The sequence below is a fragment of the Columba livia genome, chromosome 9 (assembly GCF_036013475.1).
Source record: "Columba livia isolate bColLiv1 breed racing homer chromosome 9, bColLiv1.pat.W.v2, whole genome shotgun sequence".
NCBI lineage: Eukaryota > Metazoa > Chordata > Aves > Columbiformes > Columbidae > Columba > Columba livia.
In genome coordinates this window covers 20,813,364-20,841,223 of record NC_088610.1, presented here as the reverse complement: position 1 = coordinate 20,841,223, position 27,860 = coordinate 20,813,364, and the positions used below count along the sequence as shown (strand labels likewise).

General features: G+C 52.6%; 1 protein-coding gene across 1 annotated transcript; it reads left to right on the top strand.

The window, feature by feature from the left end:
- The first annotated feature begins 971 nt into the window (after positions 1-971).
- Positions 972-27,742, top strand: SLCO2A1 (solute carrier organic anion transporter family member 2A1). Its single transcript, XM_065073030.1, has 14 exons — positions 972-1,433; positions 13,450-13,587; positions 15,639-15,801; positions 16,038-16,253; positions 18,105-18,203; positions 19,767-19,900; positions 20,863-20,944; positions 21,807-21,971; positions 23,057-23,246; positions 24,952-25,111; positions 25,690-25,859; positions 25,998-26,062; positions 26,199-26,319; positions 27,088-27,742. Exons 1-14 carry the CDS (start codon positions 1,344-1,346, stop codon positions 27,206-27,208), a joined length of 1,914 nt encoding a protein of 637 aa, XP_064929102.1. The 5' UTR covers positions 972-1,343; the 3' UTR covers positions 27,209-27,742.
- The last annotated feature ends 118 nt before the right edge of the window (positions 27,743-27,860 follow it).

Sequence of the window (27,860 nt, the reverse complement as noted above, 5' to 3'; positions counted from 1 at the left end):
AACTCTGTCTCTTGTCATTGAGTGGTGGATAAAAGGGCTCGGCTAAATCTGACAGGGGAAAAAGGGCTTTTCACATTGCGTCCTTACCCCAATTCTAGGAAATTTGGGCATGGAGTGGAGAAAGAGAGATGGGAAAACAGGTTACTTTTCATTTTTTTCCTCCATTCCTAGACCAGCGATACCCATCTGTGCCTTCCAGTGGTGCTTCTGGGACAAGGTTAGGAAACTGGGAAGTTGACAGCCAACATCAGCTCTTTTTATCTTATCAAGGCTAATTGTCACATTGCTATCAAGCCAATGCTGGACCCCCGAAGATGCTGAGCTGGGGGTCCTGTCGCAGGACAGCTCAGCAATGCTGGAGGAAGGGAGCACCCAAGGAGCCTCTCCCATGGGTGCAAGGCACCCTCTCGTGGTGAGTGGCCCCAGGCAGGACACAGGTGTGCCCATGGGTGCCCATCAAGGGGGACTTGGCTCCTTGGCATCATACCAGGCTGTGCTGGGATTTGCCTTCTCCAGGTTCAGGGCAAACACTGTTTCCCATGGGTTGCCCCCACCTCTCTCTCCTCTCCCTGCTTTTATGCAAGGGAAATCAGTAATTTTGACAAAGGAGTTGAAGGTGGCTTTCCCCCCCGCTGGGATCAGTCTGCCCTTCTCCCTCTGACACTTTCCCTCCCTGTGAGGAGCCTGCAAGATAAATCAATGCTTTGCATAAACAAAGCCCCAGAGAGGTGTTTGTGAAAAACCAGCACTCAGGAGGTTTCACAAATGCTGGTATTTCCATGAGAGAAAAGCAGGAGAAGTATTTTTCTCTGTAACCCCTTACCCCAGGGAGGGGTTTCTCTGTCTGGCCACCGAATTTCCCCCTCTCCCACCACCTGGGAGCCAAATCTCGGTTTGCTGAAGGGTGCCTCCCCTTCCTCTTGCCCCTCCAAGTCTCTTTTCCTGCGGGAAGGCTGCGCTGCTGGTGCCTTGTCCTGCAGCCTCGGATGCGAGCGCAACAGAGGGGAGCTGGTTGTTCCTACGGGTGGGAGAGCACTGTCACCCCACCACTGTTCCCATCCCCAAATTGGCGAGCCCTGGCTCCCACCTGCTCCCCGCGTGCCGGTTTCCTGCGACTTTAAAGTTCCCTCGGCGCACAAAGCAAAAGAGGGAGGAGAAAGGGTTTCATCATCGCTCCTGGGACCAGACTTATAAAAACTTTGCGCTCCGGCTGCCCGCCTCACTCGCTGGCTCAGAGAGTTTTCGGCACGGACCGTGTGTGCTGCCGGCGGTGGGACCGGCTGGAGAGGGACGGCAGCCCAAGCACAGCCCAGCTATTTGGGGCTCCCCGGGAAGCCACCACGATGGGAGTCCACCCTGAAGCCAGCAAACTCCCAGCTGACATCTCCAAAAAGTCCAGCACCTGCTCCCGGAGTATCTTCTGCAACATCAAGGTAAGGAGTGGTGCCTGGCAGGGATGCACCGCGGCCCCAGTGGGGAGCAGGAGGATGCTCATGCAGGGAGCGACCCCCATCCATCCCACAGGTCCCCACATCCCCGGTACGAACTGCCAGTAAAATTACGGGTGTTTGCTAAGATGCAGAATTTGAATCCCAACTCCTCGGGCAGTCCTGGATAACGCTGCTGAGGTCTGTCCCGCTCGATGGGTTTTGGGGTGGTACCCTGCCTGGTGCAGGGGTGTTGTGCCCCGTGGAAGTGGCGTGGGTGGCTCTCCGTGGGCAGCTCTCCGTGGGCTGCAGAGCTTCTTACCCACGGCGTCCGGTACAGAGTGTGCTGCTGCTTAGGGAATGATTAACCACATCCTGGTGCAAAAAGAAAACACTGCCCTATAACAACACTGACCTTGTTTTAAAAACCGGGGTGAACAGGGCATTTAGAGTGACAGAAGCGAAATCTTGGCGGGTTGAAGTGGGTTTTCTGGTGTTGGTTGCCCAGTTACTCACCTGCTCCTATTAGCAAGGCAGGAGTTGTCACCTTAAAACCGGTCCCTGCCCGAGCTCCAGGCTCCTGAGCTCACCGCCTGCGTGAGAAAACACCAGCCACCCAGGTTTTAAACCCTGCTGACCATTGCGCTCTTCGCCCCATATTTTTTCCCCCGTGCAGCACAGTTTGGCCCATTTTTGGATGGACATTGAGTCTGTTGCGCGCGCTGGTTCCCATCCCTGTGATCTCTGCCTGTTTTCACCATGATTACCCAGGCTGGGGGGGATTTTTGTGCCTTGTTCGGCAGCACTGCCGCATGTTGGCATCCACAGCAGCCGGGTGCAGTTTTGGGGAGCGACGGCTCCCGGCAGCACCTGCCCATGGGCAGAGCAGCTTTGGCTGTGCCTGGAGCCAGGGTGTGATTTTCCATTGGTGCTGGTGAACCTGAGCCCGTGTTTGACACCAAAGAGGGTTTGCCAGCGTGTCCCAGATGAGCGAGTTTTCAGGAGTGTGCAGCATCTCTGTCTGAGGTGGCTTTGGAGTTCATCTGCCACCCGTCTTTCCTCACTGTGCATGGAGAACAGCACTGCCCGCCGCTCTTTGGGCTTTGCTTGCTTGGGCTTGGCGTCTGGCTTGGGGATGGAACAGCTCTGCTGGGAGGACAGGCTGGGAGAGTTGGGGTGTTCAGTTAGAGAACAGAAGCTCTGGGGAGACCTCATTGTGGCCTTTCTGGACTTAAAAGGGGCCTGTAAGAAAGATGGGGACAGACTTTTCAGCAGGGCCTGTTGTGATAGGACAAGGGGTGATGGTTTTAAACTAAAGGAGGGAGATTCAGGCTGGACATGAGGAAGGAATTGTTGTCTCTGAGGGTGGTGAGAGCCTGGCCCAGGTTGGGCAGAGAGGTGGTGGATGAACCAACCCTGGAGACATCCCAGGCCAGGCTGGACGGGGCTCTGAGCAACATGAGCTGGTGAAGATGTCCCTGCTCATGGCAGGGGGGGCACTGGGGGAGCTGGGAAGGTCCCTTCAACCCAAACTGTTCTGTGGACTAGATGATCTTTCGAGGTTCCCTTCCAATCCCTAACATTCTGTGATTCTGTGACTCTGAGCAAAAGTTTCAGTGAATTCTGTGGCTGCACCATCTCTGCTGGGTGGCCGGGGGCTGCTGAAGTCTACCATGGTGTAGCTCCTCCACACAGCACGGTGGGGTGAGCAGCAAAGCTTTGGACTCGCTGGGGTGAACAGGTGATATGGTGGGGTGTCCCAGGGCTGGGAACATAATTTCAGATTATGTCTTCCAGCCCTACATCCCTGAAGGTCCCCACTGCCCAGGCTGGGTTATGCCAGCAGGTGACCTGGTGGCCCTTTCTGGCTGTGAGCTCCAGGAGGAAGGGCTCAAGATTACTCTGGGTAATTTAGGGTTGCTTCTGGGCTACTCTGACATGCCTCTGGGGGAACCTGGTCACCTGACCCCTTCTCTGTTGGGGGTGCAAAAGGTGGTCCTGACCCCATTTGGGCTGCTGCAGTAATGACCATGGCTCAGGGTGAGTAAAGTTACCCAAAACCAGAGCGCTTTTTGCAGTTCATGCTCTTCCCTTCAGCTGCGCGCTTAGAGGGCAGCATGCAAAAATACCCTGGAAATGCAAAAGCATTGCCAAACTCAATGCCTTTTTCAGGACATAAAGCTTAAATGTTTTAAAATGTCAGCAGGTTTTTGCTAAATTGAGAGCAATGACACAGCCTGACACTGGCGCTGTTGAGGGGCACTTTGGGCTCTATCAACACATGCTTGTTGGCATCAGGTGGGCGATATCCACCCTCTGGGGTGTTGGGGAGTCAGGACACCCATCCCTTGGTGAAAAATTCTTGCCTTTAAGAGCAGATGTGCATAAATTGACAGGCAATGACATCCCCCACCCTTTCCTGACCTGTTAGCTCTTCCTGTGCTGTGACATTTGTGTTAAAAATACATATACATTAAAAAAAACCCTGATTCATGGTAGGAAAGCAGGATCCTGTGCACAGTTTTTAATCCTCTCAGTCCCCCAAAATTAGAAGCAAACTAGTAGCAAACCGAAGTGTCACAACTGGATTTCCAGGTTTGGGAAGTTGTTTTGCTGTGAATGTGTTGTCAGAGGGCAGGGTGTACTGTCAGGATCTCATTCTTTACGGCTTTAGAGCTCTCATTTGTATGAGAAGCCCCTGGTGCTGCGAATAACAGATGATATAAAGTTTTCCTCCAACACTTAATTGTGTGGGAAGCTGCTGGCATCACCCCACACAGAGACAGGTACTACAAAGGGGTTTAAATTAATGAGACGCAGCATCCTCTTAAAAGTGATGACAGTTTCTGGCCAGGACAGTATTTCCAACACAACAAAATCTCCTGGTTGCAGCCAGCTCCAAATCCTAATTATGAAACTTGTATTTATTCCCTCTCACATACTGGGATCATTTGCAGGGCTGGGGCCAAAAATAACAAATTATTTTTCCATGCAAACCATCTTTCTCCTCTGTGTTCCCCATGACAGGGTCCACTGTCTTGCTGCACCCGTTTCCATTGCCCCTGAGGTGGCTTTTGGCACTGGCCCCATTACTGCTGATGTTTGGAGGTGGGAAGCATGATGGGCATCAGAGGTCCTGGTGGAAAGCAGTGGTTTTAGTGGGTCTACAGGGATATGAAGAGCAGGATGGAACCAGCAGCTCTGGGAATGTGTGGTGTGGAAGTGTTGACGGGATGCAGGAGGACCAGGGATGGATGGATGGATGGATGGATGGATGGATGGATAGATGGTGTGGAGGTGCTGACGGGATGCAGGAGAACTGGTGATGGATGGATGGTGTGGAGGTGCTGGTGGGATGCAGGACTGGTGATGGATGGATGGATGGATGGATGGATGGATGGATGGATGGATGGATAGATGGATGGTGTGAAGATGTTGGTGGGATGCAGGAGGACCAGGGATGGATGAATGGTGTGGAGGTGCTGGTGGGATGCAGGAGGACTGGTGATGGATGGATGGATGGATGGATAGATGGTGTGGAGGTGCTGGTGGGTTGCAGGAGGACTGGTGATGGATGAATGGTGTGGAGGTGCTGGTGGGATGCAGGAGGACTGGTGATGGATGGATGGTGTGGAGGTGCTGGTGGGATGCAGGAAGACCAGTGCAGAAGCAGGTTCTCAGGGAGGTGATGCCCTGCTGGCTCATGTCCATGCTCTGACACAGCAGGATTTACAGCTGCTATCCGTATTCCGTTGGAACGTAGTTGGTGACAGTTCCGCATTGCTGCTGGAGCAGTTACTCCCTGTCATACGTGGTTATTACTGACTGTAGCCAGTCCTGCGGTTACAGCGGCCGGCACCACGGCTCTGTCTACACAGATATTTCAGGCACCACCTGGCTCAGCCGACCAAGTGTTTGCTGTCTGCACCGTATCTCATAGCTGGAATAAACCAGGTCATTGTGCCTGTGCTTGTGAGCGCCCTCTCAGAAGGGGCAGGGTTGCTCAAACCCTTCCCCAGAAGTTGACTGTTTGTCTTGAATCACCTTGAAGTGAGAAAGCGGGATGCAGGAGGTTTTCAGTCTTTAGGGCTGGGAGGTTGCTGCTGAGCACTGTCCCCTGCGAGAAGCCTGGAGCATCTTGGTCATCCCACAGCTGTGGTGGAGATGGGTGAAGAGCAAGGACAACCCCAAACCCTGACATTCACCAGAGCTTGCAGGGTTGTGCTGACTGGCACTGGGAGGTTGTAGTTGTTCTGCTTGGCAAACATAGGATGAAACCAACCTTCAGGTGGATGCCAGCACCCGCTGCCACTGGGGACACTGAGGACCTTACTGCCTAGAGGAACAAAACAGCTTTGAAAGGTGGAGGAGAAGTGGATGGTTGGTCTTTTTGATACCCAAGCATGGCCGTGGATCCCATTGATGCCCCCGGTCCAGAGTCCTAAACATTGCCTTCAGTCACCATGTATATACCCATCTTGCCCAGACAGCCACTGAAAAAGGATTGTTTCCAAGGTGTTATATCTGTGTTGCCCAAAATGTTTTGGCTTCTTCACCTTTATTGTTTCTTTTGTGGTTTTATGCAATTTTCATTGATAGCTAATTGCTTGTTTGGAATCTCTGCAAACACGACAAGGAGGAGAGCTTTAGGAATGTTTTGTTGCTGAGTTGGACTGGTTTCAGCTGGAAGCCAGTTAGCTGGAGAGCGCAGGGGAGCAGCGCGTAATGGTTGGAAGCAGGAGGATAACAGAGAGTTATTGTCACTTATGTCAGCTGGAGGGAGTCCAGGAGGAGATTTAAAAGCCTTAGGGATGGATTTAACTTGGGTGCTGTATTGGGGCAGGGAGAGGGTTGGCATGGAAGAGTGTAGGAGAGGGGACAGCAAGGTCAGGAGGAGACTGTGGGCTCTCAGGGTGTGATCAGGATTTGAAGCATCCCAGGGTGAAGATGTTGGGGGCACACGGGGTGCAACGGCCAGGAGTGGGGAGCAGAAGAAACAGGAGCCTTGCCTTGGGGTCTGAGGTCCCAAAGCATCAGGACAAGGGTTTTGTCTCTTTCTTTAAAGGGACTAAAGGAGTTTGCTGAGAGGAGTGTATTTCAGAATCCCAGAGATGTAACAATTGTGCTCTCACATCCTGTTGGAAAAGATTATGGACTGCTTGATTTAGCTGGTAGCAAGATCAGGAGATTCAACATGTCAATATCTGTAAGTTTGGAGGGGGAAGCACTGAGAAGAGACAGTCATTGTTGATTAGGACTATTGGTTTAAGCAAGAAAATCAGTATCAGGCACTATGCGAGGAGAGATGATGAGCTGGATGAGCGTTTGTGGCAAAGAAACCAGCAGGGTCCTTAGGACAAGTGGGGTGGCATGGGGAGAAGGACCTGCTGTGACTGGGGTCTTCCAGCATTTGTGGTGATGGTGCCAACATCAGAGAGCAAAGGTTGGGTTTGGATGGATCCATGGTTATGTCTGGTTTTGTTAGGATCATGTTGCTAAAGGGAAGAACCACTTGGTGCTCACCAGCAGCACCAGCAGCGGGATGAGGAAGAAGATGGGGAAGAGCCAGACGGTAAAATGAGTTGGAAAGTTTAGTGGGATCAAGGTCTAGGAGACATGAGACAAGGCAATTTTATGAGGGGCGAGGTGGTTCCATGGCCAAACACAACCAAGGAGTGGTCAGCGTAGATAAGATTATCAGGAGGAGTGTCGCTGATAGGGAGCAGGAGGCACGGCCGGGCCGCGGGCGTGCGGGAGGAGTGTGTACACACGCTTGCGAGTCGGGGAGAACAAGGCCGAGCTGAAGCTACCTTCAAGCAAATCCCAATGCACCGCCAAGCCAAGAGAGCTTCGGAAAAACAAAGGAGCAAAGACCCAACCGCTCAGCACCGCTGCGCACCCTGGTTGCAGGATGAAGAAAGCTGCTTCACCATGTGCATTGTGTTTTGCAGGCAGGAGAATTTTCTCAGCAGCTTGCGAAGCAGCAAACCCTCACACCTTACACACCGAGGGGCTGGTCTCAGCAATCCTCTGCAGCCAAAAACCTCCTTTCCTGCTGACATCTGCCACGGGCACCTGCACTTTAAGGCAGGGATAGGTTTTTACTGAGCAAAGCAGGGTTTGCACAGACCCTGCAAGGGCACAGGGGTAACTGCAGGGAAATCCCATGTGTACATTCATTGCAAAAAGCGCAAACATTGTTTTTGCAGTTGGGGATTGTAAAGCGAGGGTTACTCGGCAAGCAGACAGTCATCATTACAAGTAATATTCTGGGCAGTGGCGTGCTTCAGGCAATCCCTAGCCATTTTAATTCTTTTATTAGTTTTTTGCAGTAGAAATAAAACTTAGGAGCCAACTTCTGCCATTGGACCATCCTCCAGGCGCAGAGGTTTTGTGCTAAGGGACGTGCTGCATGGCAGGGTGTTTGATTTCTTCTGTGGAAATGTTGCTTTTTTCTTTCATCTTTCATAGTGCATTTTGATCTATAAATCTAGGCAGCTGTGTGTAGGAAAGATATGCCAAGGAGGGATGCATTTCCCCATGCATGTCTGTACACTTTCCATTTCCAGCTGATATTTTCCTTTTGGACTGAGTGATCTCAGCCATCCCTCTGCAGGAGGACCTCTTAGTGTAGTGAGTGTTGATCATATACCAGCTCCAAAATAAACAGCCTATCTTCTCCCTGACTGTTATAATTTTGGGGATACTCTTATTACTTCCTAAAGTTCCTCCCTCCCCTTCTTTTTGTCCCTTGCCAACTCAGGAGAGTGAAGTGGAAGAAGTCTACAGAGATGGGCAGGTTGGGGTCTCCTGCCTGGGGCTGTGACTTTCCACCAAGGTCAGACAATTTTGCTTTGGCCCTCCAGAGCCCAGAAGTCAACTCAAAGAGTACTGTGCAGAGGGAAAGATCTGACAGCACATCCTTCTTCCTAGTCCTTTCCAAACATTTACTCCAGATTCATTTTGCATCCTCCTGCAACGACAGCTCAAGGTTTCCACCTTCTCTATCTCCAAGCAGGGCTGCCAAGGTGGAGACACTGATAAACGAGGTGAGGGATGACTTTGGACATGAGTGTGGCTGCCATAGTATGAAGCTGGGGAAGGAGGGCAGAGAATTAACCCTTAACTTACCCCTCCGGGTGGCAGAGAGGACAGGGCAGTGGTAATGCCACACGCAGCAGCATCTTCCAACAGAGGCAGGTCACTCCTTGGAAACTAAAACAACTTTGTTACCTGGCCTTGATTCTGACCTGTGTCCTGCACATGCATGCCGGGGTTATCAAGCACTTCAAGTTTGGCTTTTTTTTTCTTATTTAACCCAACTTGCTGAGCATTTTATTATTGGCTGCCTTAGTGACCAAGGGATGGTCCCCCACTCTACCCCCTAAAAAAACCTCTTATGAAATAGCTCATCTCTCATAATAAACTTCCCTAAAGTCCGGTCTCTGTGTACCTTTAGGAGCAGTTTGTTAAGGCCAGTGACAGTGGATGATCTTACCTAAGCAACAGTGGAAAGAGAGATAAGGGACTACAGATGCCCACAGCCCTGTCTGCTCCTGGTGCACCCATCCAGCTGCGACCAGCAACCTCTCTCTGACTTCAAAAGATTCCAACCCCGAGAGCACTCACCTCAAGGATGGTTTTCCCCCTGACTCTTTCTTCCTCATCCTTGTCTGTTTTTTGGCTCTAGGAGACTCCCTCTCCCCTCCCAGAGCCTTATTTTATTCCCCGTGAGCTGCAGGGGAGTGGAGAAGGGTGCGAGTGGGTCTTGCGAGGTGGCTGCAAGGACTGAAACACTTACCTGTCCCCTAAGAGTGGCCCAGCCACCGTGGCCATACCTGGCATCTCACGGGGATGTCTTGGTGCCAGGATAGGATCCTCGTGCCCGGGGACTGCCTGCAGACCAGCCTTTCCCCCCTCAGCCCCACCAGCCCTCTGGGTCGACTATTTGTTGAATGTTTCCTCCGAAGGGGGTTTGGGTTGGTTCGATCTGATTGAATCTGGGAAGCATTGTCCAGGCCATGGAGGGGCTTCCCTGCAACGGGGTGGGTTTATCTTCCTTACAAAAAAGCCATTGCCCTGGGAGGTGTCAGCCTGTCCCCACAAACTGGGTGGGGGGACCAGCGAGGGACTTTCCCTCAGGCGTTTGCTTCCCTTTTAAATGAAGTGGGTCTTGGAAAAGAGTCAAGTGTCTTGTATAAACAGCCCGGAGCCGGGATCGCTCTGGCGCTCCGAGGGAAACGTGGGGATGATTAAGAGGGGATTTGGTATGCGGGTGCGTGTGGGTGCACGCCTTTGGCTGCCTGGGACCGCTGCTGGCCTGCAGCTCCAAAAATACACCCGGCTCCGATGGGAGCATCTGCTCCGGAGGGTCAGCGCTTTGTATTCGTGGGAGTGTCCCCAATTCCCCAACCTCCCACCGTGCCTTCGCCTTCGGTGCATTGTGCCTGCTTTGCGTCAGCAAAACCTCCCTTTGAATGCGTTTGGCTCTTCTTTAAAACCTCCTTCTCCATTCAGTGTTATGGAAGATGGATGACAGCAGCTCTTTCCCCTGCTGGGGCTGCTCGGCGGGTGCGTGGGGCCAGCGCAGCACATCTGGTGCTCTCTGCAGCTGGAAGGGACCAGCTTGGAGCAGGTTTCCTTGGACCGGCGGGTTGTGGGTGGTCAGCAGGAACATGTGGGGATGGGGAAGCATGGGAGAGCAACAGGGATGGGAGAGACCCATGAGGACCTCCGAGGGGACACGTGGTGCCCTTCATCTCCACCAGCCTTGGAGATCTGGTCTTCCCAGTTGGAGCATCTCAGCTTGTGCCAAGGTCAGGGGGTGCATGGGCTCCTTTTGGGGAGCCCTCTCCCAGCTATTTGCACTCAGAGCCTTCAAGGTTTGCGCCATCATTATTTTAGTTAGAGCTGAGTCTGCTGAATGCAGGGAAAGTCTGAGACCAGGCTCATCTCTCACCTTCAGACAGTCAAAGTGCATCTGGAAAAGCCGAGCTCCAGCTGTACAAGTCCTGGAGCAAAGGCTGTTCTGCTTTGCTCAGGTTGTCACCAATGTTCAAACCCACCTTGGGCCACCTCCTGCCAGCTCTGTCCCATCCTCCCTGTCCTCTCTGACCACAGCTTGTCCCTTCTCCATCCTTTCATGAAGCACAGTCAGTGCTGGTTGCCCATGGTCCATCCATGCCTTGACCTTCTCCCCATCCCCTGCCAACCCCAGCATTCTGGGGACTCGATCTGCCTGTCCTCTTCCCTACCCGCCAGCATCCGCTCTCTCCCCAGCACGTCTCATCTCCCCGTCTGCCTTGGGATTAGGCTGACATTTGCTGCGCTAAATTCAGCCTCAACGATCCACCCTCTTCCCTCCTGGCTGGTAAACAGCTCGGCTCCTCCGGCTCCCGCCTCGCGCCAGGAGGGCTCCCCCTCCAGCTGCTCCGCGTCTCGGGCGGTCCCGGCCCGCCGATGTTTAGCCAATGCTTCCTTATTGCAATGACTTCAGTAGGGTCTGGCCAAAGCTGCGGGAACAAAAATTAATGTTCTCTGGCAGCAACATCCCCTCTCCACTTCTCATCCATGCTGGAGTCACCCCTCTGCTCCAGACCAGTCCAGCGGGACTAGTTACATGGTGATCCCAGGTCAGGACCGGGGAAGAAGAAGGTGGTCGATCCAGCTGTCGCCTGCAAGACCATGTGCTGAGATGGGTGTTTGAATGTAGGAGCTGATAGCTGGAGGGTGTAGAGGTCATTCTGCTTCAGGAGTTTACGTTCACATGTTTCACTTCCACTTTGTCCGTCTGAGAAGGTTTCCCACGTTACACCCCACGTTGTCATTCGGCGGCTTTTTGTCGGGGCAAAGTCCCAGCCTGGAACTTCGTCCTCTCCTGCTCCATGACTGCAGTGGCAGATGTTTGGCTGATGTCAGCCCATCTGCTGACTCCCCTCCAAGATGTGACTGGAGACCCCATGATGGCAGCTTCCCTCTTTTATAGTCTTTGTCTTTCTACTGCTACTTTTCTGTGCTCTCCAGGTTGTTCCCAGCCTGTCCCCATGCTGCCAGGGCTCCACTTTCTCCTTCCCCTTCATCTTAGTCCACCTCTCCCCCACATCTGTCACCATCTCTCGCATCTCTTACACTTTCGGATACCCAGCTCTGGTTGGTGCTGTCCTCCCTTGCAGGAGAAGCTTCCCAAAAAGCCATCTTCTCGCCCGTCTTCTCGCCCGTCTTCTCGCCCGTCTTCTCGCCCGTCTTCTCGCCCGTCTTCTCGCCCGTCTTCTCGCCCGTCTTCTCGCCTGTCTTCTCACCCATCTTCTCACCCATCTTCTTGCCCATCTTCTAACCCATCTTCTCGCCCATCTTCTCCTACCCAAATTCCCTTGCAATTGCTTAACCTGCCTCTGCACCCTCCCCTTGTCCCCAAAAAGCCACTCCATCCACCTCTGGCATTTGAATCCTCCATGTCGGGTGAACAATTTCATTCTTTTTCTGGTTTGAGTGGTGTTTTTTTTCTTCCACACAATGGGTCAGGGCTTCTGGACACTACTACCATTTCAAAGAAATATTAATAATGAGTACTGCTGCTCTCCTAGCCAAGGACATAAGGAATTTGTCAGCCCTGAAGTACCTTTGATCCCTCATTCATCATCTTGGGCTTCCCGCCATTATCTTTGTGGGACACGCTTCCGGTATTCAGCAAATATTTGATTTCCTCTGAATTTAAATAAAAATACCTTTTCCTTTTTTTTTTTTTTTTTAAATGATTTTTAAATACTTTTGGCACCGTGTGGATGCATTCCATTCCAATAAAACTAAAGGAAAACTGTTCTCACTAAATATAGATCAAAAGACACTTGTGAGCTGCTTCTTGCATCCCCGGCTGAGAGCGCTTTCCTCTCTCAGGCCACCCGGGCGCTTTTGACCACATTTCTGCCCTGCCCCATAATATTCCCTCCTCTGCTCCAGGCAAGCTCTGCCTCCATTAGGCTTGGTTTCTGGCTCAGCTCATAACCTGTCTCAAGAGAAAGATGCTGTTTTTAGAATACTACAGAGGTCCTCCGGTCGTGAGACTACATTGTGCATATTTCATCTTTTCCCTATGGGACTTTTAAAACCCTTTTTTTCCACTTTTTCTTGCAACACCCCTTGGAGCAGGTTCTGTTAATTGGCTTTACAGCTGAGTGCATCCAAGGGGACAACTGGAAATACTGGATCTCAGGTAGTCTAAACCGGTATGGGTTCCTTTCAGCGGCAGGGTTGGCCCTAACATGGTCTGTGAGTGGACCAGCTGGGTCCATGCACAGTCAGACCTGTCCCATTTATCACCATACAACTCCCAGTGCAACAGGTCCTGCTTGGGTTGGAGAGTTGCTCTTGAGGGTTGCACAAGGGTTGCCACAGTGCAAATAACAATTAATATTAGAACCATGGAATCATTTTGGTTGGAAGATCGTTGAGTCCAACCATAACCCACCCCTGGCACTACCCCATGTCCCTGAGAACCTCTGTCCAACACTCCAGGGATGGTGACTCCAGCACTGCCCTGGGCAGCCTGTTCCAATGACCCACAGCCCTTTGGGGAAGAAATTGTTCCCCACATCCAACCTCAACCTCCCCTGGCGCAACTTGAGGCCGTTTCCTCTGCTCCTGGTGCTTGTTCCTGGGGAGCAGAGCCCGACCCCCCTGGCTCCAAGCTCCTTTCAGGCAGTTCAGAGATCAGAAGGTCTCCCCTCAGCTCCTGTTCTCCAGGCTAGAATTAATAATGGTAAAGCAGAGGAAAGAAGAACAGAGCTCCTCGCCCTCTATTCTGAATGCTGCATCGCTCATTTTGCAAAGCCAAGTTACTTAGGGATCCTGGACTGAGCCCTTCAGTAGATCTGTTCCATGTCAGAGGTGCAGCTGAGTTGGCCAACTTGAGTCCACATGTGTATGACTCTCAAATCCCTCACACTGGGCACGATCTCCATCAGTGACACATCAGCAGGGCACTAACTGGGTACTGACTGGGATGGCATGGCTTTTTTGCCCACAGGTGTTTGTGCTGTGCCATGGGCTTCTCCAGCTCTCCCAGCTCCTCTACAGCGCCAACTTCAAGAGCAGCCTCACCACCATTGAGAAGCGCTTTGGGCTCTCCAGTCTCTCTTCGGGTTTCATCTCCAGCTTGCATGAGGTAAGTGGGTGAGACACTTGTGTCAGGTCCCTGAGGGGTGGCCACAATGTGGGGGACCTTTCCAGAAAAGGATCAGAATAGCCCAGTGCTTCCTCAGCCATGTCTATATGTGGACACCTCGTCACACTTCACTTCTGCCGGAAGGTTTAACGTAGGGTGATGTGGTGAGGACCTGGGCTCAGAGAGGACAGCAGCAGAAAGGAGGTCGCTTCAGAGGAGACCTCTCCACCCTGGGTTGTCATACATCTCCAGCAGAGACTCGACTGGGAGACAGAAAACACACAATGCGATCCTTCTCCATTGATCACAGCTCTCATAGCTTTTGTGAAGAAAAAGAACATTTTATTACCAGTAGTACCCACACAACTATAGCTCTGTGAGCAATTTCTAATAAAAACATCTATTTTCATAGGTTTCTCATTGGCTTTAGGAATGACCCTGGCCTGTGTCATTCCAAGCTGCTCTAAAAGGAGACCCTGGCCAACAGTCCCACCAAGATCTAGCCATTTTCTCAAGTGCTTCCAGCTCCTGATGGCCCTGTGGCAAGAGACCGTCTTTCACTCGCAGCATATTGCTGAGCTGGCAAGGGATTTCTTATGAACACTTTTCTAGCTCACGTTGTCATGAACTGTATCCTTCAGTTCATGAACTGGTAGCTCTTCAGAGCTAATTAGGAAAAGACCTGCTGACAGAGGCTTCTTTTGATGGCACAGCCAAAGAAGTGCTTGCTGACAGCCCACCTTGCATAGAGCTGGTCTGCTCATGTGGGACCCTCCACCAAGAAGCTGGACACTGGGATTCCTCCCAGATCCTTGGGGAAGGAGATATCCAGGTCTTACCTCAGCCAGCACCTACATCTGAGGTTAAGATCACAGAATCACAGAAGGGTTTGGGTTGAAAGGCACCTTCAAAGGTCATCTAGTCCAGCCCCAAAATGACCGCTTCAAAACCTATCAAGACCAGAGAAGGACTTCCACTGATTGCGATCAGGTCCAAACCATGCAAAGAGACCCAGTATGGACAGTTGTTATATTGGTGATCCCAAACTGGTGTAATTAAGCCCTGCAGAGTGTCTCAAAGCTGTAACCTATGTGCTCTTATGCACCAGAGGACTTACACTCATGAGACTTAGTCCTTATGCTCATGAGACTTAGTGTCTCAAGAAGTAATACCAAAGCAAACTTCATGTAAAAGTCTGTTACTGCAAGAATATAAAGGGAAAAGGATGAAATAGGACTTATCCACGCTCTTAAAGAGTAACAGAGTGCAGACAACAGAATTACCTTTATTTCTCTGCTTTATGGGAGAGATTTCTGTGCTTTACTCGTGCTCTGTGTGAGCTCCCCTGCCTGCCCAGGATCACGATCCTTTCTCATTGACGGCTGCAGCAATTCTAAGAACACAAACCACAGAGAGATAAACAAGGGAGCCCGTGTAAACATATGTAAAAAGTGTTCTTAGACATACGTGCCGAGGGTAAAATAATATTTAGCTTGCCCCAGGCTGACAAAACCCATGTAATGGTAATTTTACGGTGTTCATCTACTTGCCTGAGTAAGCTGCATGTTTTCATATCTCTTTTAGCTAATCATATAAGCACTTGCAAATGTCCAGAGTCACAAACATTTGCATTGAGCTGGACTTTGTATCTGGGCTCATGCCTGCTTAGAGTCATAGGAATGGAGGCCATATACTTAATTTCTTGCTGTGTTTGGGGGAATGATTAGTTTATGCCACATCCTATGGGCCGAGGGGCATGTGTGGGTGCTGAGAAAAAGCCCCACACAGATGACAGAGAGGTTCAGAAGCCATCCGTGACAACAAAGGGGACAGAAGCCAAGGAGTTGGCTCACTGGTTTGGATGAGGGGGGAGCACTGACTTGCAGGGTGAAGGACTTGCTGTCCTGTTCCTGCTCTTGTGGGGGTCAAACGCCGCCTGATAAGAGACCACTCCACCCACACAGACAAAGTCATGGGGGACCAGTTATCATGTCGTAACTTCCTCCGTGATGTCTTCTAACATTCTCCCCGTTTCGCTGTGCCCTTTCCAGATCGGCAACGTGGTCCTCATCATCTTCGTCAGCTACTTCGGCAGCCGAGTTCACCGACCGCGGGTGATTGGCGTGGGGGGGCTGCTGCTGGCGCTGGGCGCGTTCCTGGTGACCCTGCCCCACTTCCTATCAGACCCCTATGAATACACCACACTCAGCGCCGGTGAGTCCCACCACCCCTATCACCATCAGCTGGCCCAGCACAAGGACACTCTGGGCTGGGTTGCCTGTCCCTACCCAAAAAAAGGGGTTTTATCCAGCACACACACAATTTAAACTCAGTGTTTGGAGGTAAAGGCTTAAGGTTTTAATCAGGCTTAATTTGCTATTTTAAGCCTGACTTCAGTACAGTTTCGCAACCCCTTCTGAATGCAATAATTACTTTCTTCTGCCTTTCAGGCAACAAGACCCAGGCCCAGGCTGAACTTTGCTACGCAGATAATAAATTCATGTGCCCAAATGCCACCCAGGACCCCCAGAAGGAGGCCAGTAGCATATGGGCAATGATGGTCATCGCCCAGCTGCTGGCTGGGATCGGGACGGTTCCCATCCAGCCCTTCGGCATATCCTACGTAGATGACTTTGCAGAACCAAACAATTCCCCACTATATGTTGGTAAGTGGAACCATTGCTTTATGTTGTATTGTTTCTTCCAGACCTTAGAGGTGAAATGTAGGGGTGCTTCATCTGGAGAGGAACTGGTGGACATGGGTAGAGCAGCCAGTGGGACTCAGATGAGATACTCCCCTGTTTAAAGGCCGGTCCTTCTCTTCCCTTGATCATCAGCTGTTCTCCATAGGGTTATATTTATGGTGTGTATGTTAGGAAGCCAAAGAATCAGGGCAAGGAGATGACATGGATGAGCTGGGGCTTCTCCCTTGCGTCTGTGAGAAGTTCTGCTATCCATGGCAGGGAAGAGTAGTAAGGAAATCTTCTCAGAGGCCATGTCCTGCTCTTATTGAGCATCAGTTGAGCATGATTTAACCTAACCAGAGGTACGACAGCCTGCGGGAGCCAATTAACCCAGATTTTGCATCAAGGGTTCAAAATTGACGTATTTTGCCATGGAATTGGTCCCTGACTGGTGGGGCCTCCCAGGCGCAGGAGGACTTGCTGATTGCAAAGAGAGAGGTGCTGGCTTCCATGTTAAACTGCATTTTTTAACCTGTGAATGGCAAAGCTGATCTGGTGCCGGCATGCCTACGTGAGCTTTGAGCTCAGCCCACAAGTTATTTAAAAACCTGATTTCTTCTGGTGCCGAACAACGTCTTTAAAGCAGCCAAAGGTGTCAGAGTGATTCAGGAGTCAAGGCGGATGTTCCAAAATAAGGTGAGCACTGCAGGAGAAGGGAAAGCCTTGGGGATTCAGCTCCCGAGGACAGGTTTTGGACAAGCCCTGGAGTGCTTGGCAGGGTCTCCAGACCCACCCAGGTGTGCTCTGCTCCAGGCTCCTGCTGGAAAGGGCTGCTGCACCTCCTCAGAGCTCTGCAGAACGTCTCCTGTGAGGAGAGAGTTGATTAAATATAGTAGTCTGGGCTGGCAAAAGGAGGAGAAGAGAATCCTCATCCTCATCTTCCCCCCATGGTGCGGGGTCACTCTGAGTGTCCTTCGGATTCCCAAACCTGCAGACCCTGGTGATGAAGGAAAATGGGGCTGGCTTGTTCTTCATAATGTTGGTGGTCACTTTAGGGCCATTGGAGTGTCCGTGGCAGGGGATATGGCTACGGTGGGTCTGGATTACCGCAATACAACATAAATACCATTGTTCTTTGGGTCTTGTTTTGGTTTAAGTCTCAGCATCCTCCTATGAAAGGGAACGCCACCATCTATGGTATGGGCTTAAATACATCCCTTAGAGAAGGATCTAAAGACCCTGCCTATCAATACTTAGGTTTATGCTGTAAAAACGAAAGTGCTGCCTTGCCTAACTGGAGAAAAAAAAAAAAAAAAAGGCAAAAAGAGCTTTTAAAATAGTTACACAGCTGAGGGACAGCAGAGGGATCAGGCAGTTTTGTACCCAGCGTGCTCGCAAGCGTCAGATGAGCAAAATGCACAGAAATGGTCAACGCCGTGCAAGCAAACCGTCTCCTTTTGCATGTCTTAAAAAGGTTGTGCAAGGATGTTCTTCCAGGGAGGAAACTTGAATCCTTTTTCATTCCAAAGGAGTCAAAAGGAAACATTTTGTCCTTATGGGTTAGGTCCAAGTTATCTATTTCTTGGGCGGGATAGTTCAGCTGAACCGAGGGTGACCTGCTGGCCTCTTTGCCCTCAGCATCTTTCACCTCTCCTGAAGTTTGCACCAAATGCTTTTGCTTCGACCTAAGGACCTTCTCATCATCTGCCACTTGGTAAAAGACGGTTTATCTCCTCTGCATGTTGTAACACTATTCCCAGCCCACGTGGGACAAAAGCCATATCTGCGATGAAGTTCCTGCTCACATGGGTTCCCTCTGCTCCTTTTTTTCAGCCATCCTCTTTGCCATCGCCGTGTTCGGCCCTGCTTTTGGGTACTTGCTGGGATCCGTGGTGCTGCGGCTCTTTGTGGATATCGGAAGAGTTGACATTGGTGAGTATTTTTCATGTAGCAATTGTCTTCCTAAAAGCCTCCCATGAGTCAGAAGGTCACTAGGTTACCAGTTCTGTGACCCACAAAACTTGCTATCCCGAAAAGACCTGACCTGGAATGGCACCCCCAGTGCACTTCTCCACTCCACCTCCCCATGAAGAAGGCTACAGGTGCTCCTGAAGCCACCACTGAAGCAGAGACCTGCGGTAGGGACATTTCGATGTCCTGCTCATGGTGCTGCACTGCAGCACTGGTGGTCATTGCTGGGGTCTGCCCACCACACCAAGTATCACACTGCTCCAGCACAGTGGGGAAGAGGAGCAGGGAAACCTGAAGCATCCAGGGATGGAGAAGACAACCACAGGGCAACCATTGCATGGGAAGGCTTGAGTCTACCCATCCTCCTCCCCACCACCCGCCACCAGCATCTGCACAGTGAGGGACTAAGCCAGCACCACCGCAGGGCTTATTTTCTTTTATCTGCGGTGTGTGCTTATTATTTCTGGTAACTTAATCACTAAGGAATTCTTCCCAGCTCCATCATTAATGTGGTTTTTCCTGTGTTTCCTTAGGGAGATCAGAGCTTGCCTGACATTTTTGTCCGGTGCCTGATAAGAATAATAAATGAACTTGGGGCAGGAAATGGCAAAAAGCCTTGGCTCGCTCCCCATGGCGGCAGACGGATTTAGCAAACTCTGCCTGGTCGCTCCGTGATGACGTCCAAGTGGAGTGGTCCTGTTTGGGGAAGCGGGGCAATTGTTTCAGTGGGGCGTGGGCTCTCCTCCTGCCGCATCCTGGCACAGGGATCCCACCCAGAGGCTGCTGCTGGTTCCTTTCTCAGCTGCAACATCCCAGCCATGGGGAGATGTGGTCCCCATGCCAAGCCAAGCAATCTGTCACCCTCCCGTGAGCATCGCTTGGCCCAGCCGAAGGATGTCTGTGCTGGAGACGGAGCGGCTCTCACCTTCTCCTCCTTTTTCCGGAGAAGGCGCCCAGAGTTTCATCCACTCGGAAACCAGGCTCATTAACAACGTTCTTCTGCCGGCACGGGTCCTTCCCTTGGTTTCTGCAAGCCTGAAACAATGGGAGAACACTTTTTCCAGGAAAGTGGCTGTGCCCTTTCCCGGTCCCTGTCTCAGCATCCCTGGCAGGCAGTGTGGTCCAAACCCACTGTACGCGCCAGGCAGAGGAGGATGGAGCTGGGGCCCCGTCATTGCCGCCTTGCTGGCTGGCTGAGCTGGGAAGCGTTGAGCCCATGCCACCAGCATACTTCATGCTGACAAAATCCATCCTGCAGTCATTCGGCAGGCTCGGGGCACTTTGGATGGGGAGTGTTGGTGCAGGATGCTGGCTTAGGGGAAAGGACGTCAAACACAAACAGGGCTGGTCTTGCTATCAGCACCGGTGGGTGCTCCCACCTCCATCCATTTGCTCTAAGACACTTGGACTGTACCTATATGGACCCTTCATGCCCCAGCAGTCCATGTTTGCAGGGACATTTGCCACTTTCACCCTCAGGTGTGCAGGAGCAGAGCTCTTACCATGGCTCCTTGTGTCTTGCAGCAACAGTGGCCCTGACGCCGAGGGACCAGCGATGGATTGGAGCCTGGTGGCTGGGACTGCTGATCTCCTCGGGCTGCTTGGTGCTCACGTCCATTCCGTATTTCTTTTTCCCTCGGTACATGGTGAAAGGAGAGGTGAGACCTCATCTCTGGAGGGCCAGAACATCTTGGTTCTGGGGCTGCGCTCAGGGAGGGAGAGGGGTGGGAGCCCAGCAACCCTTCTCAGATGTGGTTACCACTTCTCACAAGGGAAAAGTCTTCCAAACCAGCTCAGAACCTCTAGCACGTGAAGGACCAGGCCCTTTGCTTCCTTACCACCAGCTGGAGAGCCGGAACCACCACAGCTCACTAGACCGAAACCAGACCTTGTGCCCTTCTCACTGGCTGTGCCGACAGCATCTGTTGGGATGGCTTTGGGTAGACCTGTGTCTTCCCTGGGACAGAACAATGACTTAGGAGGGGCTGATAAGAAAGATGGGGACAGACTTGTCAGCAGGGTGTGTTGTGATAGGACAAGGGGTGGTGGTTTTAAACTAAAGGAGGGAGATTCAGGCTGGACATGAAGAAGAAATCGTTGGCCCTGAGGGTGGTGAGAGCCTGGCCCAGGCTGGGCAGAGAGGTGGTGGATGAACCATCCCTGGAGACATCCCAGGCCAGGCTGGACGGGGCTCTGAGCAACCTGAGCTGGTGAAGATGTCCCTGCTCATGGCAGGGGGGGCACTGGGGGAGCTGGGAATGTCCCTTCAACGCAAACTGTTTTGTAATTCTATTACTGTGTGTCTTCTTGTAGTTTCTGCACGCAGTCCTCCTTGGTAGAGGTCTGTCTGTGGGGACTCAACCCTTCTGGGGTGTTCTGCTGGTGACGGTTGTATCTTAACCCCTCCACTGCAACATCCTCTGCAAGGCGACACTCCCCTGACACCTACAGTGTCATCAGCAGTGACAACTTTTCTATAACAGGCAGAAAACCATCATGCTTGGCTGGGGGTCAGGGGCACTTGGGACAGATCTGCTTTCCATGAGCCTCCCTGAGTGCCGGGAGGGTCCTGGTCCCGGTGCTGACCCTCACCACCTGCTGCTCTGCTTTCCCTCCCCAGGACCCAAAGGCAGAGGCTGGGATGCTGAGGAAGATGGAGAAGGGGACGGCTGAAGAAACCTCCCTGCTGGAGTTCGTAAAAAGTAAAGAGTTGGCACTGGATGATGGGGGTGATTGGGAGCACTTGGCTGTGCTGGGTGGGTTGAGAGCAGCTGGAAAGTGCCCGGTGGAAAAGGACCTGGGGGTGTTGGTGCCAGCGGCTGAACATGAGCCAGCGTGTGCCCAGGTGGCCAAGAGGCCACCAGCATCCTGGCTGGTACCAGCACTGGTGTGGCCAGCAGGCCCAGGGCAGTGACCGTCCCTGTGCTGGGACCTGAGGAGGCCAAACTGCCAATCCCGAGGGCAGTTCTGGGCCCCTTACACCAAGAAAGGCCTTGAGGTGCTGGAGCGAGTGGAGAGAAGGGAACGGAGCTGGTGAGGGGCTGGAGCACAAGTGTGATGGGAGTGGCTGAGGGACCTGGGGGTTCAGCTGGAGAACAGGAGCTGAGGGGAGACCTTCTGATCTCTGAACTGCCTGAAAGGAGCTTGGAGCCAGGGGGGTCGGGCTCTGCTCCCCTGGAACAAGCGCCAGGAGCAGAGGAAACGGCCTCAAGTTGCGCCAGGGGAGGTTGAGGTTGGATGTGGGGAACAATTTCTTCCCTAAAGGGCTGTCAGGCATTGGAACAGGCTGCCCAGGGCAGTGCTGGAGTCACCATCCCTGGAGGGTTGGACAGACGGACATGAGGTTCTCAGGACATGGGGCAGTGCCAGGGCTGGGGGAACGGTTGGACTTGATGATCTTGAGGGGCTTTTCCAACCAAAATGATTCTTTGATTTTCCTATGGCCTCAGACATCCCCTGCATTAACTCACTGGGAACAGCCTAAATGTGGCTTTTTTCACAGTGCAAATTGCTGACCTGAGGCTCACATGTCTAAAACACATTTTTCCTGCTGTTTCGCTGTAGAATTCCCAAAGATCTTCCTCCGTCTACTCCTCAACCCCCTCTTCATCCTCCTGGTGCTGGCTCAGTGCAGCTTCTCCTCAGTCATCGCGGGTCTGTCCACATTCCTCAACAAGTTCCTGGAGAAGCAGTATGGCGCCTCCTCCTCCTACGCCAACTTTCTCATCGGTGAGCACAACTGGGTCGAAAAGATCCATCAGCCGGGAGCCACCTCCCCGTGTGCCCCAAGGGTTTTAATTCTGTGGGAGAAAGTCCTTGGAAACTCATTTTCAGCTGAAACCTCAGGGTCACCTCAGTGGTTGGTGATTTTCCTGATCTGAGATGCCTGCAGAAGGCCAGGCTGTCTTGTCTCAGTTACTGTCTAGAAGTGTTTGCTCGCTTTTTGGGCCAGCAACTGGTCTTGTTGCAAATGTGCAGTCCCACCACATGGGTGAAGTGGGTCTGGATCACTCAAATGATTAATTAAGGGTCAAGAGCAGGCGATTATGCATCAAGCTTGATCTTGCATCACTAAGCCAGACTACTGAGGCTGAGGTTTCTCATAGGTACCAGCTGCCTCGGGTTTTGCTCTGTCTTGGGTAATGGTAGATTGAGAGAAGTTCTCCTGCCCCTCTACTCTGCCCTGGGGAGACCACATCTGGAATATTGTGTCCAGTGCTGGCCCCTCAGTTCCAGCAGGACAGGGAACTGCTGGAGAGAGTCCAGCGCAGCCACCAAGATGCTGAAGGGAGTGGAGCATCTCCCGGGTGAGGAAAGGCTGAGGGAGCTGGGGCTCTGGAGCTGGACAAGAGGAGACTGAGGGGTGACTCATTCCTGGGGATCAATATGGAAAGGGGGAGTGTCAGAAGGATGGAGCCAGGCTCCTCTGGGTGACAACCAGTGACAGGACAAGGGGCAATGGGTGCAAACTGAAACACAGGAGGTTCCACTTAAATAGGAAAAGAAACTTGTTGGGGGTGAGGGTGTCAGAGCCTGGCCCAGGCTGCCCAGGGAGGTTGTGGAGTCTCCTTCTGTGCAGACATTCCAACCCGCCTGGACACCTTCCTGTGTAACCTCATCTGGGTGTTCCTGCTCCATGGGGGGATTGCACTGGATGAGCTTTCCAGGGCCCTTCCAATCCCTGACATTCTGCGATGTGGTCTGTGATTTCTCTCAACCACCACAAGGTCCACAAAGCCACCACCTCCACCCCCTGCCAGCAGTGAGGTGCTTGGCAGGCAGGACACCCAGCTGACGCCTTCGTTCCTCCACAGGAGCTGTGAACCTGCCAGCAGCCGCGCTCGGGATGCTCTTAGGAGGAATCATCATGAAACGCTTCGCCTTCTCCCTCCGGGCCATCCCCCGCTTTGCCGTGGTGGTGCTTGTCTTCTCCATCCTCATCTGCCTGCCCATTTTCTTCATGGGCTGCTCCACAGGGCACATCGATGGGATCTACCCCCCCAGGTAACGCTGGCGCTTGGGTTATTTCCAGCTCCTCAACCCGGTTGTCCATGCAGGTGGGTCCCATGCAGGGGTACGTGCAGGTGGAGGGGAATAGGCAGCAGACATCTCCACGCTTGCTCCCTGATCCCACCTGCCTGGTGGAGATCTAAGTGCTAGATAAGACAGAATTATTAGAAAGGCATTTATTGCTGATTTTCTGTACCAAACATGCAGGGTGGACATTTCATTCTGGATTTCCAGGGAGAAGTAAGTAATATTAGTGCCCATGTCCACATTAACCTCACACATGTGCACCTCATGCACTCCAGTTTTTCCTTCTCCTCACCCGGGTGGAAACTTTTGGCTCTTACCATGTCTTTTTAAGATTAAAACAACATTTAGACTCCACCCCAGTCTTCCTGTCAGGTGCATCGTGCCCATTTCCCAGCAAGGGGCTCCTGGACAGATGTTTCCCTTCACCAGCAACAAGCCTCCTGTCCCAGGGGTGTGATGGGTGGGTGAGGGACAGGACAGCCCATGAGCTTCTTCAACTTAAATAACCATGAGGGAAAGCAACAGCACTCTGCAAACTCATGTGTGAGCGACACATTTATATTTTGCTCTGAGATCTGCACTGCAAATTCAGGAGTGTATGGAAGTCCACCAAGGCAGGGGCACCTCAAGCTTTCTGCATGAGCCCAAGGGTCCAGATGTGAGGAGATCTCTCAGTTCAGCTTCAGGTGCTGCAAGTGCTACATTTTGGGTGGCACCTTGGCCTCACTGCATTCACCCCTTGCTGTCACTGTCAGGTCTTGGCTCCTCTGGGACACACCAGTCTTGCTGGGCTTTGCTGGTGTGACTGGGGGCTGCTGGAGGGACTTACATGGGGAAGGAGACCAGTTATTTGGGAGATCTCCCCACCCAGGCAATGTCAGCAGTGCAGAAATGCCTTTTGCCTCAATCCCTGGGTAGCTGTGGGCTACATGGATGGTTGGACATGAGCTCTGCCCCATCCCACCATGGACAAGGGCAGGTCCCTGGTGTTGGCTTCCACAGGAGACAGAGAAGCCCCATCCCACCATGGCCAACAGCAGGTCCCTGGTGTTGGCTTCCATGGGAGATGGCGCAACCCCGTCACACCATGGCCAACAGCAGGTCCCTGGTGTTGGCTTCCATGGGAGATGGAGCAACCCCATCCCACCATGGCCGAAGGCAGGTCCCTGGTGATGACATTCATCAGGAGATGGCCTGTGCCCCTCCAGCAGATGAACTCCCTTAAGTAGTAAGGCAAGACAGGACAGATAATTGGGTTTGTCCTCTTGACTTTCGTGCTGTCGTCAGGCTTGTTTGGAAATGATCCCGCTTCCAGTTTCTGTCTGAACGGTGTTTCCAGCTGGGGCTGTTCGTGCATCTGTTTGTGCAGCTCTGGATGGAGCCCAGATGTATTTCTCCAGGCATTTGGCTGATTCGTTCTCAGCTGGGGGGGGTTCGAGGGGAGTAAGTGTGTGAGTACTTGTTTGCAGACATAACATAATTACTGTTGAGTTCCCCGTACACTTGCAGAGGTACCTGCAGGCATCAGGGTCTGGCACAAGGCCAGCCTGCTGCTGGCAATGTCCCAGCACAAATAGGAATGGGGAAACTGGCTAACGACTAAGAGGGATTTTTCTTCCTCCTGTCCTATTTCTTAATTTTTTAAATTTTGTTTTCTCCTCTTTTTTGGCAGTACATTGAGTTCCCAGCAGCAGGTTAAGGCTCTGAGTGGGTGCCACTGCTCAGAGCACATCTTTCACCCCGTGTGCGGAGAAAACAACGTGGAGTACATCTCCCCCTGCTTCGCTGGCTGCACCAACAGCACCACCACTGCTTCCACTCCCAAGCAAGTGGTAAGTAAAACGAATGGTTTGCACCTCGCTTGCTGGTGACGATGCTGTAGGAACCTGACAAATGCAACAGTGTGGAAGAGCCTTTTTGATGGGGGGAGGTCAATCGGGGTGCTGGAGTCCTGAGAAGGTGCAATGGAGAATTGCTGCAACGCCCAAAAACAGAACCCAGGGAATGGCAGAAGATGTGCCAGGGAGGGTCAGTGGAACATGAGGAAAAGGTTTTTCACCCAGAGGTGCCGGACACTGAACAGGCTCCCCAGGGAGGTGTCACGGCCCCAACCTGACAGTGTTTAAGAAGAGACTGGACAACGTCCTCAGACACATGGGGTGACCTGTGGGGTTGTCATTGCAGGGACAGGAGTTGGACTCCATGATCCTGTGGGTCCCAACTTGGGACATTCTATAATTCCATGAGGCTGCTTGGGGAAATGGGGACCCTGACACATCCCATTGCAGGATCCAATGGCCATGCCTTAAAATCGGAGCTGACATGCTCGTCAGTCTTCTGCAAAGTGATGTGGTTTGGTGCATCGCTAAAAACCCTTCTACTGGATTTGGGTGGTTTATGTTTCCAACAGATCTACAGGAACTGTTCCCTGATCCCTGCTGGGAAAGGGCTGTCCTCCGCCAAGACAGGCTCCTGCCCGCTCAGCTGCTCCCACATGCTCCTCCCTGCCATATTCCTCATCTCCTTGGCCGCACTGGTCGCCTGCCTGTCCCACAACCCCCTCTACATGATGGTTTTACGGTGAGCAACGGGGCGGGAATCACAAGGCACAGTGGGAAGCGCGATGTGATGGGATCAACGGGGACTCTTAAACGTGTGACCGGGCCAAGACACTTGGCCAAACACAGCTCTCACCTCCCCGTGGTCTCTCCCCCGCAGGGTGGTGAACCAGGACGAAAAGTCATTTGCCATCGGAGTCCAGTTTTTACTAATGAGGCTGCTGGGTGAGTGTCCATCTCCTAACAAGGCTGGGGAGAGGCGGTGGATGCTCAGAGCTTTGCTGGAGCTCCAGAAAGTGTTGAACACCCTGGGGATGGCAGGCAGGGAGGGCAGCCTGACCCCATCCTCTCTCCTGCACAGCCTGGCTGCCAGCCCCAGCCATGTTCGGTGCCCTCATCGACTCCTCCTGCATCTACTGGCAGAAGCAGTGCAGCCAGCGCCGGTTCTGCGCCTACTACAACAACGATTTCCTCCGCAACAGGTACCCCTGCCCTGCGTCCCCACATCCCCCAGGCAGGGATTACCACTAAGTGGTGACCATCCCTGGAGGGGTTTAACAAACATGGTGAGACCAGACCTGGAATATCGTGTCCAGTTGTGGCCCCTCAGTTCCAGCAGGACAGGGAACTGCTGGAGAGAGTCCAGCGCAGCCACCAAGATGCTGAAGGGAGTGGAGCATCTCCCGTGTGAGGAAAGGCTGAGGGAGCTGGGGCTCTGGAGCTGGACAAGAGGAGACTGAGGGGTGACTCATTCCTGGGGATCAATATGGAAAGGGGGAGTGTCAGGAGGATGGAGCCAGGCTCTTCTGGGTGACAACCAGTGACAGGACAAGGGGCAATGGGTGCAAACTGGAACACAGGAGGTTCCACTTAAATTTGAGAAGAAACTTGTTGGGGGTGAGGGTGTCAGAGCCTGGCCCAGGCTGCCCAGGGAGGTTGTGGAGTCTCCTTCTGTGCAGACATTCCAACCCGCCTGGACACCTTCCTGTGTAACCTCATCTGGGTGTTCCTGCTCCATGGGGGGATTGCACTGGATGAGCCTTCCAGGTCCCTTCCAGCCCCTGACATTCTGGGACTCTGTGAAACATGAAGATGAGGTTCTTAGAGGCATGTTTTAGTGACAGTTGATGGTTGGGCTCGATGATCTTGAGGGCCTCTTCCAACCAAAATGAATCTATATTCCCCATCTCATCCTGCTGCTGGCCAGAGGTGCCACCTCCAGACACATCTCCCTGCTCTTCTTCCCACAGATACCTGGGGCTGCAGGTGGGCTACAAGGTGGTGGGCACTGCCCTCCTCGCCCTCATCGGCTGGAAGGTGAAGAGGAGCAAGGAGTACAACGTGCAGGAGAAGGCGGCGGGGCTGGTGTAGCCCCCTGAGGACTGACTCCGCACCCCATGTTACCAGTACTTTGTCTTTTTTGGGTTTGTTTTGCCTCCCACGGCAGTGACTTTACCTCGGCAGCTCCAAGCTCCTCTCCTGCAGCCCGTGGCACCGTCGTGCTCCTGGCAAGGGACATTCTGTGCCAGCCCCATCCTGGCACCGATTTCTCCGTCGCTTTGGGGAGGGCGCGGCCCCCAGCACCTGGAGCAGGAGGGAGATGGGGGCTGGACCACAGCCACATCCTATATCCCAGAGAAGTACCTGCTGCGGGTGACGGTCCCAGCTCTGGTGTGACGTTCCCAGCAGGGTGATGCCCTCCAGCTGGGACAGGAGCAGGGGGACAGCTGCTACCCCTGTGGGGCTGCCCTGCGTCCCCCCATCTGCTCTTCTTGCAGAGGTCAGCGTGGATATCGCACACGTGTTGTGACAAGTTATCACCAAGGGTTTGGTTTTTATTTTTGCAGAACATTTGGGGGGGGTTGTTGCTTTTTTTTTTTTTTTAAATAAAGGTCACTTTTCCAACTGTGGGGCTTTGCTGGTCTCCCCCCATGCTGAGAACTGTCCCCACAGGCAAATCAAGGTGGGGGAGCTGCCTGCAGGTTGCATCGTGACACCGGCAAAGGTGAAGAAATAGTGGCAG